The sequence below is a fragment of the Equus asinus genome, chromosome X, assembly GCF_041296235.1.
Source record: "Equus asinus isolate D_3611 breed Donkey chromosome X, EquAss-T2T_v2, whole genome shotgun sequence".
Taxonomy (NCBI): domain Eukaryota; kingdom Metazoa; phylum Chordata; class Mammalia; order Perissodactyla; family Equidae; genus Equus; species Equus asinus.
Genome location: NC_091820.1, coordinates 25,801,854 through 25,815,927, shown reverse-complemented (window position 1 = coordinate 25,815,927; position 14,074 = coordinate 25,801,854). Strand labels below are relative to the sequence as shown.

The following is a 14,074-nucleotide window of genomic DNA, read 5'->3' as shown; positions in this document are numbered from 1 at the left end:
GTTAAAAAGTCATCCTGTGTTGTCTGGGGTGACGAAAGAAGGGAATGAGTTTTCTGAGAACTAATCAGCAATACTTTGGGAACATTTAGGTCGTGGTTTCCAATTAACTCTGGAGAGTTTGAGTAATTTAGTACCAGACTCAGGAGAGAGGGGATGAAAACTTCGTTAATTCATATGTCGGTGAACAGCAAATTTGCATTGAAAATGGATTTCTTTGTTTTGAAGCGAAGACCAGCTAGATCTTTCTGCTGTAGTTAAGGTGGGAGAATATTTCTGCTTGTGTGTGTTCCCATCTGTGGAGGTTTTTATGTGTTTCAGTGCCCCTGCTTATGGTAAAGTAACAAATAGTTAAGTTTGTGCTCCAAAATGAAGGCCAGAGTTCACTGGCGTAGCCTTCCCTGTACTTTTCTTTCTTTTACTACAATGACTATATCGGAGAGCAGTGGACATCAGTATCTATTTTCAGAGTTCAAAAAATTTTTCTAGGACCCAAGACTTGGGCTATAATCCCAATTCTGCCACTTATTTGTGTGCAGCCTTGGCAAAGTCTTTACAGTTCTCTCAGAATCAACTTGCCAACAGCAAAAGGAAACATGCGATAAGCTGTACCATATATCTAGAAGGTTTCTTATTTTTATGAAAATCAGTTCAATTAGGCAAACTTGTATTGAGCATCCCTCACTGTTTTGAAGATAAAGCCCAGCTAGGTGATCCCCTCTTCCTTTGATAGGAAAAGGCAAAAAAATGTTTAAAGATAGATTTATCACTTATTAGGCAAATTGAGATAGAAGTTCTTGAAAACAGTGTGATGCGCATTACATCTGAGCTACTGGTAGGGATCCAAAGGAATTATAGCCCTAATCACATTGTGACTATACTTAAATGTTTGCCTCTCTCCTCCACCAGACTCGCATGTGTTAAATGCCAAAGTCCATGTCTCGTTGACTTTTGTGTCACCATCACCAAGCATAAATCCTGGCACATAATAAATGTGGAATAGACGCATGGATGGCTTAATGAAGGAGATTTTGGTAGGCATGTGGAACCAAGAATGAGGTTCAAATTTAAATTTATTCTGTGCAAAGGTTGAAGCCATTCAGAGGGAATGAAATGTCCAACGAAAAGCATACAAAGAAAAACAGAAGCCGACTATAGGTAGAAAACATTGGGAATACCTTGTGCAATGATGTGAGAATAAGTCTGAACAGGACTCGAAACATTTAAAGAGCTAGATGGGGGTTAGCTTTAAAAATTTATTTTCTGTGCTGTACCTTGGAGCCTTCCTCTGTCACCCTGTGTCAATAGTTAAATTAAAAGGTCCAAGTATATTTCTCTCTTTACAGTTTGAAAACAGAAGAGAAAAGAGAAATGTCCCCTCATTGCCACAAGCCTTCTGTAGTCATATTTCCAGGGAGATGTTGCCCAAAGATGGATAAAGCCACAGTCTTAGAGTTGTTCCTAGAAAGGGAACTACTGGGATGCTACACCAAACATTACTGAAGGATTTTGCTTAAGAGTCGTGCTTCTCATTAGTGCAAATTACTAATAGAATTGCTAGAGATTGAAAGGAATCCTTTCTACAAACTGCTGTATAGCCATAGGTAATAAAATTCTAGCTGCCCCTGGAAAATACAACATAAACTTATTTTTTAAAACAAAACACATCAAAATGTAATTTATTCACTAGCAAACTAGTTGAGACTGTTATGGTTACAGAGAATTTTAGTGTTCGATGTTGCTAAAAACCATTTGGTCCTAAGTCCAGATGCTACCGAGGTGCTCATTCTGTCTGACCTATATCTAACAAGCAAAAAAGGAAAAAATTGTTATCCTGTAATCCTTCCCGTAAAAACACCATAGGAAATGATAGTGGTTAAAATGCAAATAAACCGGGAAGGAAAGATTTAGAGTATTTTGTTTGGTTACTCCATGACAATACCAGGGCACAGATGGAAGTGTCATGTGGCGGAAGACTGAATGCTGTGAATTTCCCCAATTTGTCACACTTACAGAAACACCTGGGCAAAACAGCCTTCTATATCAGATTCAGCCTTTTTTTCCCAAAAGATATTCGATGTGTTTATTTCTGTTTGATTATAAGTCCTGCAGCACGTTAATGGAGTATTGTCCATCCATGTAGGTAACAGTGGAATATTGTCTATACATCAGTTAAGCTCATCAGCCTTGGCTTGGAAAGTAGTAAGTTTCCCTTTTGCTTTTTATGTATTAGGTTGACCTATAAGAAATTGGTCATGTTCAACTTAATAGACAATCTGGAGTCTCAGAGATTTATTCAGAAATACTATGATGTGTGTGTGTGTGTGTGTGTGTGTGTGTGTGTGTGTAGTGACAGATCCAAGTATTACTCATCTGATTGCCTCACTGATAATCAGTTCTTAAAAAGAAAATGGAGATGCTGAAGACATGCCTTCTGAGATTCTTCCTCTTTATGCAGCGTTGTCTCCGGATGATCACCTTCTTGGGCAGGCGCAGGGCTGTACTGAGCTTTGTAGCTCCAGCCCTTTGCCCCTTCAGTATAAATTCTTGCTTCTAACTGGTGATAATGCAACTCTGCATTATCTATAGGTCTCCTTAAAGGGCAACCAAAGGTGTGGAGCTCTTCAGGCTCGATTGCTGTGTGAGATTCCTCTGTCCTGTTCCCTTTGGAGACCACAATCTGTGCAAGTATTTCTCCACATACGTTTCTTAAGAAAGTATACTTTTTAAATCCTTATTTGGTATGACAATTCAGCAGGTCAGATTCCCCAGAAGGCAGATTCTGAGAAAGCGATAAATGTGCAGGAATTTTATTGAAGCGTGCTCTCAGGGTTACCACCTGTGATGGGAGGAAAGTGAAGGAAGCAGGATAGGACGGAAGGAGAAGCTGGGCTTCAGTGCAGTTGCAACCACAACATCAATCAACCTTCCTCCCCTCCCCTCTCTCCCTCCCTCCCCTCCCCTCCCCTCCGCTCCCCTCCTGTCCTGAGTAGGAGCAAGGGGGCAAGGCCTATATATATTTACGTTTATATTTATATTTTATTATATATAACTATTATAGCCACACATTAGCCAGTCATTGGATGCCGCCTGCCTCCAGCAGCTTTCCCAGAAGCTGGGACAAATGTATTTCAGTCCTGAAGAGGCGTCTGGGCAGCCCAGCATAGCAGCCACTGCACCAGTAGTTCTCAAAGTTTGATTTCCAGCAGCAGCAGTTCTCAAACTTTAGCGTATATCAGAATCACCTGGAAGGCTTGTTAAAATGCTGGACTCTACACACAGAGTTTCAGATTTAGCAGGTGTAGGGTAGGACTTAAGAAATTGCATTTCTTTTTTTTTGAGGAAGATTAGCTCTGAGCTAACATCTGCTGCCGATCCTCCTCTTTTTTTGCTGAGGAAGAGTGGCCCTGAGCTAACATCTGTGCCTATCTTCCTCTGCTTTATATGTGCGACGCAGCCACAGCATGGCTTGATGAACTGTGCATATGCCCGCACCCGGGATCCAAACCAGTGAACCCCAGGCCTCCAAAGCGGAGCATGTGAACTTAACTGCTACACCATTGGGCCGGCCCTGAGAAATTGCATTTCTAATAAGTTCTTAGATGATGCTCATGGTGCTGGTCCGTGGGCCATACTTTGCGAACCACTGTACCACACTGCCCATATGTACATACTGAGAATGGTTTCTGGTGCCCTTATGCGTAGAAAGAAAACCTTTTGATGTCACCATACCATTCCCTACTCCACCAAATTCTCAGCCATTTTTGTACCTTATAAAGCTGGAGTAGCTGATTATTAAAATTTGTTATGTAAAGAAGTATTTTGAAAAGTAGACTATATTTGTAAAGCATTATTATTATTTCTCATATCTGGTCATTGTTACTTTTAAAATTCAGCATAATTTTATCCAGAGTCTATAATTTGATAACCTGGGCAGAGGAATTGAAAAAATAATCCATGTTCATGATCTTTAGTTTGGTTGCAAGTCAATTTTTTTTATTTCTTTATGACACTCATTATTTCTCATTTTTTATTTATCATATAAGCCATTAAAGCCATATGGTTATGGAAAATTAAAAAGTATGAGATATATTCAGAACTATTTTGAATGCACAAATGTGGCATACAAGTACCCTTGACTCATTTCTAATCTAGACTTGGCACAATTAAAATTTAGGAATTCAGTGTATGTAGGCTGATCTCAGGAGAAAGGATGTAGCCTGAAAACTCCCACACAAGCAGGAAATAATCTCACCTCTGATCAAAGAGGCCTATGAAGGAGCTCGTTTGAAGAGATTTTCTGCTGCTGCTGCCATTGAATTTTCCAAATTAGAAAATATTCAGCCTGATGTCTGTATTTCTGACCACGAGGGTATCGTTTAGGAAAATGGTACCTTACTGTCCTGAAGGAGTTGCTGTTCTCCCCTAAGGGCCTAATTTACAAAGCAGCAAACTCACTGGTAGGATTTGGCTGGAAATCTCATTGTTTCCGTAGAACCCTTTCGTGTGATTTATGTGCATCACATTTTACAAGTATCTCTTTGAAAGTTATTTACTAGTTCCCATCTCTGGAAGCGGAGGGTAAGTGGTGTTTCTAGTTTAAGGATGGAGGAGCTGAGATGCATCAAGTACAGCTCATCATGAAGATGAAGCTGATAATAAAATGCACAGGATCTAATTCTCTAAGCTTCACTCTGCCGTGAGTGAGTTTCATATTGTCCTTTTATTTTGTGTAGAATTGGAGTCTGTTAGAAAATATGTCAATGTCTAACCCTGCGTTCGTCTTCTGGAATGTGACAGCTTATTTCTATCCCAAATTTTGAGCTGGAGATAGAGTAAGTCTTAGTGATGTCTGATGCGCAAGCCAACTGAGAAATACTAGCTTGAACTGGATGAAATTGCCGCTTTTGCAGGTCAGAAAGAGTCAGATGTCAGCAGTGACATATGCCTCAACCTGTACGTTTCATGCGAGATTGTGACATGAAGACTCTCAGTGCTGTTACAATGTTTCTGAATTTTTAAATCATGCACAAATTAAAAGATAAATGAATAAATAATAATGTTGAGATGTCTGCCTGCATTGATAGTTGCCTGAAAACTAGACAGGCAGGGACCCAGCAGTCTAGGTTAGCCTTTGAGCTACAAGAGGTTTAACTGATTTGCCCAACCAGAACGCCAAGCTACCTTTCAGCTGTGCGGTATTAAAGTTTATTTAGGAGTTGATAAATAGCTTAGGGCAATGCTTCCTTTTTTTCCAGTCGCTGCATCCTCATAGCCCTATTCTCCCCTCCACCAGTGAATGCAGACGGAAGATTTTTATCCAGTACGAGCGCCGAAACTCCACTGTGGAGACTGTATGCTCAGCGAAAACCTCACCCATGATGAATAAACAGCTCTTCCCAGGGCTTTGCTGCCGCTGGCTCGGCAGGAGTTGTTTATTGCCTGGTTTGCACATCCCATGATAAATTTGCTGCTGAAATAAATTGCAATTTTGCATAATTATGGACCATCACATCTTAACAAGCAGTGTGTATCATATTCGAGTGTTCAATTTTTTAAAATCCATTTTTAGCTTATGTTTAATCCCAGAAAGTGTTTGTGTAGTAATAGGAGGCAAATATGGCATTGAAATAGAGTACTAATTTCCTCACTGCAGACAAAATTTACCTGAATCTTTTTAGATGGGACTGTTACTGCCTAAGGCAATTTTCCACCACCGCCCCCCCCCACGCCCCCGCGCTATTATTATGTAGATGTTTACTGAGGGCATAGGTGCCTGTATCCACAATGCATGCGTTATATATGTTGTCAGAAAATATGAATAATCTTTTTTTAGATTTTTGTGTCATTAGGGAATTTGGTTCACCCCTTCTAAAAGACTGGAGAAATGAGAATGGAGTGTAGACAGAGGGAGCTAACATTTTTGAGTCAATATAATGTGTAAGTATATCATCTGCGAGGCACTCAGCTTTACACGCATTATTGTATTTGCCTTCTCATCACAGTGGTATGCATTGCAGATGAGAAACTCAGAAATCAGAGAGGTTAAGCAACTTGCCAGATCACACAGTTGGTAGGCAATATGAGGATTTGAACCCAGGTCTGTCTGGTTTTTAGGCTCTACTTTGTCCATTGCACGTAGAGTTTTTCTTTTGGAAAATATGCTCAGTTGTATGACCGTCAGGTAGTGCAATTGAAAGCGAACACCATAGTCAGAACTAAGAGAACATATTAGTTTAGTGTTATGCAAATTGATATTTGGTACCATGGTTTCTATGAAATATAGTATATTTCTGCTTGTAGTCTTTTTATTCCCCTTTGCCCTCCAATCCCCTACTCTTTTTCCCTCCAGTGTTCAACTTTCTATTCTAGGTTTGCATTTTTCTTGTCTTTGCTTGCCTATCTAACCCTTATTTCCTGCCTGAGGTGACATCAAAGATAACCATGGTATAGGGATTTTAGGGTTTTGCCTTTAAAAGTTAGCTTAAACTTTTGTAGCATATTAAAACAAGCTTTCCAAATTTGACCGGTAAAAACTAGGAAGTTAACAAAAGATTTTTTTGAAAGTTCATATATGAATTTTCAAAAGTCCAAAAGTCCTATATATATATATATATATATAAATAATAGGGTGTACACACACACATATGCTATTTCTAGTTGTTGTTGCTTTTAAGAAGAGTTTTAGCAACAACTCACCCCTTTATTGCTATATCATAATTTAGTCCCTTTATCCTTGCTCTTTTCATGGGGCTCACTGGGTGCGCCATTCTGATGTTTGAGGAGAATTGCATCTGGACGTTTGTTCCTTTGCAGAGTGAGCGAGCAAGAGGCTGCTTTGGAAGAAACTCATAGATTACTGCAACAGTTCCCACTGGACCTGGAGAAGTTTCTTGCCTGGCTGACAGAAGCTGAAACAACTGCCAATGTCCTGCAGGATGCCACCCATAAGGAAAGGCTCCTAGAAGATTCCAAGGGAGTAAGGGAGCTGATGAAACAATGGCAGGTAAGTCAAGCGTTTCTCCTTTAGCGCTCTTGTGAATCCACGTGAACAATGCCCAGAATTTGTCCTCGTAATTGATATACTGAGGACAAAATAAAATAGTTGTTTTGTATGGCCTGATATATTAAGCATTTGGGCAAGAAGGACAGAGGCAGAGGGAGAAGGGAAAAGTCATTTCTTATTTCTTTTAACACCCCCATCTCGAAACAGTACTTGTTTTTGACCAGGAAAAAACTCACACCTAGAGCCAGAGCTTTGGTCAAGGAGAAACTTTGCTCAGAGAAATAAATTAGGAATTGGTTGATTCGATTGAAGAAGTTGCCATTTTTGAGTGTTTATTTAATATTTTACAGGGAAAGCATCTGTACGAATTGTCTGTTTTATTTAGCATTGCTAACTGAATCAGTTTCCCTTCATTACTTTCAAATACATTTTGAAATGTTAATCTGGCATTTTGTAGCTTCCTTTCTAACATGATCTGTGAAAATCAAAATGAAATGGATAAATTTGTCATAGTTAATGATCATACAATATTCAGACAATTGTTTTTCCTAGAAACAAAGATTGTTGCTATGAAGTTTCCTGTGCGTAAACAGTGAAAAACAAAGTTGAGGGTAGTTGTGTTTAAATGAACTCTTGGTGAGAATCATATTCTGCAGTTCAAGAAGACTCTTCCAGTTTAATTTCAGTGTCTGATTTAATTTTCGTGAACTATTAGAGTTTTGTGATGTACAGTTGAGTTTTCTGGCTTGATATAAAAACTTTTCTAGTATCTCAAAGTTTGGAGTGTTAGAATAATATCAATTTTTTAGGCTAACTTCATTTGCTCATATTTTTAAATTATGATGAAGAAAACGATAGCATATCCTAGGTTGAAAAATAATTCCAAAATCAAATCATAATAAGCCAAGTTTCTTCTCCTCCCCTCCTCGTTGTTCTCTCTTCCTTTTTTTCTGTTTTGCTGTGAGATTTGATCTACTTTGCCTCTCTTATGCACAGAGTAGCTCACAGTGGCAATTTACAGGCCCTTGGATTCCTCATTCTTGCTTGTTCATTCTCCTTGGACCCCACTTGCTCCTTCACAATGTATGTTGAGTTCGTTTGACCATTTGGAGGTAGTTTATTTAGAACAATACCTGACTTTATCTTCACAGATATCGCCCGTGGCTTGAGAATGTAAAAATAGTGCAAGGCTGGATTTTTTTGGTCACTCTTAAATGACTGGTTAGAAGTGTTCTGCTGTAACTTATTTGACTTATGATCTTTCATAAATAAAATTTTATTTCTCCTTGGAACTATCCATAAAGCTATCCTAGAATTTTAACAAATATGTGGGTTCACATATTCTCATCAGCTGTGGTAAATAAAGAGTAAAACTTCAAATGGATTTTTTTAGCAGATACTTTGAAAATAAAGAATAGTCCCATGACTCAAAATAATTTTATAATAGGGATTTAATAAAACATTCCTTCAATTAGGGCATAAGTCTGGTTGATGCAAAGGTATATCCATCTATCTCCTATACATTTTATGTTTATATCTTCAGTACTATACAATGGAAATTCCTATGTGATTTCCTAATCCTGAGAAACCACAAGATTCTGAATCATTAAAGAAAAGAAATTGCCATGTTTCATAGCTGTATTTACTATGGAAGAATGGAGACTAAACTAGATTTTGTGTTTAGATTTCCGATCTTTCTTTCAAAAACGTTTGGAAGTTATGCCGAGGAAACTTTCTTTAGCTTATGCTGTATTACTCATAAAAATGTATTTATTCTTAAAAGCCACGTGAAACTCCCTTAGAGTTCCTGAAAACCTTAGACATATCATTTTCCCCTTGGCTATAGTCGGGCTAACTAAGATTCCAACATTATTTTAAAACAGAGACAATTTTCTCATTCCCTCTCAGTTAATATTGTGTTTTCTATAAATTCCAGTAGCCTGAGGTTGAAACTGCATTGCATAGATAGGAAGGACATTTATAGCCAGCTCTGATTTTCAGTTAGATGGCTGAATAATGGTCTTTTGATGAAAGATTTGGAGATGGCATGAGAAAAAAACTCTAGTGAAACTATTGATTATTGTTAATGGCACATTTCGAGTGGCAGAATTGAATCAAGATACTGGGGTTTAAAAGTAACAAATGGACATGCCCAGCTTGAAAGTAAATATCACTCTATGCCTTAGATTACATGCAATTTCTGTATTTCAGCTAAATGGTTTGCTTTTTTTTCCCTCTGAAGATGAATTTTTTATTTTGAACAGAAGGAATTTTCTATAGTATGTGTGAAGGCAAAAGGTGTAACGGTATGCCTTTTCACTTCATTTGAAAAAGCTGGTAGCATTGTATTCATTGTTTGATTCATGCTGTAAAGCAAGAATAGTTCTTACACATTAAAAAAGGAAGCTCCAAATGCCTACCCAGGTCAACAGCTCTCTCAACAGATTCCTATATATCTGTCTAGCCAGAAGCAGTGATGTTTTACTTTATACAAACACTGCTGAATGGAGACAGGGGATGAAAACCTTCCCAAAATACAGTTTGCTCGATGACTGTCAATTAGTTGTTCTATGTATGGAGATTCCACCTCTTGCTAGACTACCTGACTATCACTGTTGTTTTATCATCTCCTTCATAGGATATTTAATTCTTCCGGCAATAATCACAATTCATGGGTTCTATAAGCATATGTGTGTTATGAAGCATGTGCTTCCTGGATGGAATTAACCTGATTAATTCCACTCGAAAGCCATGAAACTTTCTTCCTTATAGTAGAAGAAAATGTTATTTGCTTTCCTTACTAAAAGCAAGGACGTTATAGTTGTCCTTGTACTTCAGGATGAGGAGATTTTTCTTACAAATGGTGTTATTTCTGACAATCTAGCTGGAATCTTAAAGCCAATACATTTTTATAGAATACCATATAGAGCCCTGAGAGGTGACAATTTGAGAATTTTTAAATTGCAAATTTATCCTTAAAATGAAGAACTATATTCGTGATTGAATCAGATTCTTCCTGTGTCCGAAACGTTTCTGCTTTGGGCCTCAGAGAATCGATAAATATATCCACAATTCCGAGTTCTAACATAAAATCATGGGTAACTAACTGAAAATGGAAAGACTCTGTATCTTTGCTAATATTTCACAAGAATTTCACCCATCTTAACTGGTTCCCTAAGCATCCCTAAGACAGAATCGTACTACCAGCTTGTAAAGCAGGGGTGTGGGTGTGGGTATGTAGCGGAAAGAGACGGTCATAAAGGTTGCCTAATTAGGATCTTTTTCTCAGCAAGAGAAACTACAGAGCAATTAATATTTGAGATTTCTTCATCTGTGATCTGAGTCCTGTCTCAGGCTATATCTCTCAACCCACTCCCTTTCTCTGATTTCTTTTGTTTTATCCCTATCTCCTCCCAACTTCCCCCATTATAAAAATTCTCTTCTGTTAGACAAAACATTTCCAGAGAAACAAGTCTGATAAATTTTGAATTGTACATCAGAGTACACCCGTAAACTAAGATCTCTTAGATTTCTAATACATTATTGAAATTGGGGAAGTAGCTTCTTCAATGTTTCTCACAAAAATCTTGGCCCATTGGTTAATTCCAAAAGAAGAAGGAAGAATGCAATCTTAGTAACACAATTAGTATGCTGAATAAATTGGATCCTCATATTTCTCGGGACATCTGAGAATAGAGAGGTGGTCTGAGGATCTCTAATTCTAAGAAAAGGAAACTCTTTGTATTCCTTTCTGTTGCTACAATTTGAATTGAGTTTTATATGTATTTTTTAATCTTGCTACTTTGGTGTCTAAAGAATACGAAAGTTAATCTTGATATTTTTCTTTTGCCTGGTGATGGCTGACTACTGTTTTGGATATGTAAAATTTTTGTATATATTATTTTCCTAAGCGCTTTGATTAATTCATCAAATCTTTATTCAACACCTGTTAAGTACCTAATATCGTGTTGGGACTAGCAATCCAAACATGATTGGAGAGATGCTTTTCAAAAACAGTTTAGACAAAGTGCTAGATTGTATAATCAATTTAATAGATATCCACATTTTTCATTTATTTTTTTAAATTTGTATTCAGTTTATTTAAACTAAAAAAGAAATGGTTCACCCATTTCTCTCAGCCCCCTCCTCCCACCTCTTGTAACCGCTGATCTGCTCTCTGCGTCTTATGTCTGTGAGCTTGTTTTTTTTAGAATTCACATGTAAGAGAGATCATACAGTGTTTGTCTTTCTCTGTCCAACTTATTTCACTTAGTATCACATTTTTGTTAAATAGAAAGGAGTAAAATTAATAGAAAATAAGAGAGTCTGTCACTCTTAAGTGAGTCAGTATTATTTTGTGAATCTTTGGTTTCAATTGCTTGTATGCACATATGTGTGAGAAAGACAGAGACAGAGAGAGTGCAGGGGTGTATATGTGTGTATGTACATACTGGGTCATTACATAACATATATTTAAAAGCCTCTGTATTGGAATATGATATCTGACTTTGGAATGTTCCTATTCTGGAGGTGAAGATGGATATGCTAAAACAAAATCATAGTAGTGTGATGAGTATTGTAGGAGAGGGCTAGGCAGGGCCTAGTAAAAATGGAAGGTGATTAAGGTAAGCCTTCCAGAGAGGCCAGAAAACTCCCCTGGGATAGTGTTTTCTGGTCTTATAGATTGGAGGAGCTTTAAAAAATGCTGATCCCTAGGTTCCACCCCCAGAGATTCAGATTGGATTGATGGCAGCATGTCCTGTCCATGATCCTCATGTCCGGCCAAGGTTCAGAACCTCTGTTCAGAGAAAGTTAGAAGAATGTGTTAGGAGTTAGGTAGGTATACAGAGTTAAAAAGAATTAAAAATTAAATTTTTTTGGCAAAGGAAACAGTATGTCCAAAGTCCTGGACAAGGTGGTAGTTTGAGAATCCGAAGGTACTTCTCTATGGCTGGGGTGTGGTGGTTACAAGAAATGAGATCGGAAAGATGAGCTGAAGCTAAATTATGTAGAAAAACAACATGGCACAATGAACGGAGTATGGGCCCTGTAGGCAGAAAGACCACTTATTTTACCACTTGTTGCCTAACCTTGAAGTCCCAATTATACTCTTCCGTGCTATGAGTATACTAGGTCACAGGATTTTGTGAGGATTAAATGATAGAATACATGTAACATGCTCACCAGAGAGGCAGTGTTGGACTCAAAGGGCTCAGTATGTGTAAGTTGTCTTTTCCTCCCTCTTGCCACCTATATTTAAGGGAGTAGACTTTACCTGTAGTCTGTGGAAAGTCGTAACATTGTTTTAAGCAAGGAGATGGAATAAGCAGACTTACGTTTTTAGAAGGTCATTTTGGTAGCCATGAGGAGAATGAATTGGAGGGATATGGGAGCTGTCCAGGAACAACAGTTAGAAAGTTAATTCTGTAATATTCAAAGCAAGAAATGATAATTAAGGTGGTGAGGTTGAACAAATGAAACAGATGTGTGAACTATCTGGAGGTAAAAATCAACATTGTGATGTTCTTTATGAGAGGCAAAGGTGAGGGGAGAATGGGACATTCACTGATGAGGAGTCACTGATCGCTTACCATTTGCATGACTGAGTGCCTTCACAGAATTGCAGAATTCAAGAGAAGAAATAGTTGTAGGAAAAGTCAAGAATGTGGTCAGTTTTGAGTTATCTGTGAGTAACAGAAATGAAAATATCACCTCCTTTGAAGCAGCTGTGAATATGGATCTAAAGTTTGGAGAAAAATCTAGGTTGAAGATATAAAATTGAAGGACATCAACATGGAAGCCATAGAAATACTTGATATTACACACAGATCTGTGTTATTGTTAGTTGCATTTCTCCATGTTCCATTCAGAAATACACCGAAAGGTCACCAAGATATCACTTATTGCAGCACATAATCGGTATTAAGTGATGCCATCTTCTATGTTATTCAAAGGAACATAGCTGTGGAAACCCTCTTAATGGTTTAACCATGAAAAAAGGCAAAGAACTAGCAAAGCTTTGGTGTAAAATTCATACTGTGGAAAAAGTAAAAGTATTTGGGTAATGTATCCAAGATCCTGAAAAACTTTCCAATAGGGACAACTAGTTTCTTCTTATACATAAACATGGAAAATTTTATTTTCCCTCTTGTTCTCATGGAGCTGCTATAAAAAGGTCACACACATTCACAATACTACGACTTGCAGTACTCAAGAATGTATTCAAGAGCCACATGTTTGTCATCATACTATATTCAGTACTTTATGATGTTCCAGGTTTGGACTCTGAATTTCCTGTCCATCACAGAGAGAATCCAAAGAGAAATAGTAAAAGTAATTAAAAGTTTAGAAGAGGAGTTAATGAGGACAAAGTTTCAAGACTGGTATTTTCTCTCCTACAGAAAGAGAGACTAAATATAGAAAATAAGAATCCATTTATTTTTGTCCAATGATGAAAAACAACTATCGCCTCAATTAAGGCCAGATGAATTTAGTCATTCGATTATAAGGGTTGTAACATTTTGGACCATGTTACCACGGTCTCTTTCATATGTAAATATATTAATTGAATGTATTGGAAACTTTAGAACCTACTTTTCTGGATATTGCCATTAAAGTTAGCTATTATCTGGAATGATACAAGGGAAGTGCTAAATTGAATAGCTTTGTAATTCAATTATTGGATGCTGTAATTTTATATATACAAACCAGAAGGAAGGCCCACGTAGGGAAGAAGACACCGTGCATAATGAAAAGTCAGTTTTGATAGCCCCTAATAACGGTTGTCATTTATTCCTCACAGAGCTTTTGTGAGGATCTTATAAGGTAATAAATATAAAAGCACTTTGAAAAAGCTTTCTTCAAGTGAAAGATCCTTATGAATGGTATGAATTGCCATTAGACAAAAGTCAAACTGAAGACATAAACCTGATAGTGTACTCTTTAAAATCAATGGATCAAAATTACGTTAATTAATAATGAGCATAATAATAACTAATTTTTTCATTTTTATAATTGACAAAACACTTTTTCTTTCATTTTCTAATTTGATTCTCACTGAAAACCTGGTAT

General features: G+C 37.5%; 1 protein-coding gene across 12 annotated transcripts in view; it reads left to right on the top strand.

Annotated features, from left to right (window-relative positions):
* Positions 1-14,074, top strand: part of DMD (dystrophin) — a 2,265,680-nt gene that overhangs the window by 1,792,862 nt on the left and 458,744 nt on the right. For all 12 annotated transcript variants that reach the window (XM_070503127.1, XM_070503123.1, XM_070503121.1 and 9 more), the window contains one exon: positions 6,814-7,003. In XM_070503127.1, coding sequence (XP_070359228.1) covers positions 6,814-7,003 — 190 coding nt within the window. The remainder of the gene's footprint in view (positions 1-6,813; positions 7,004-14,074) is intronic.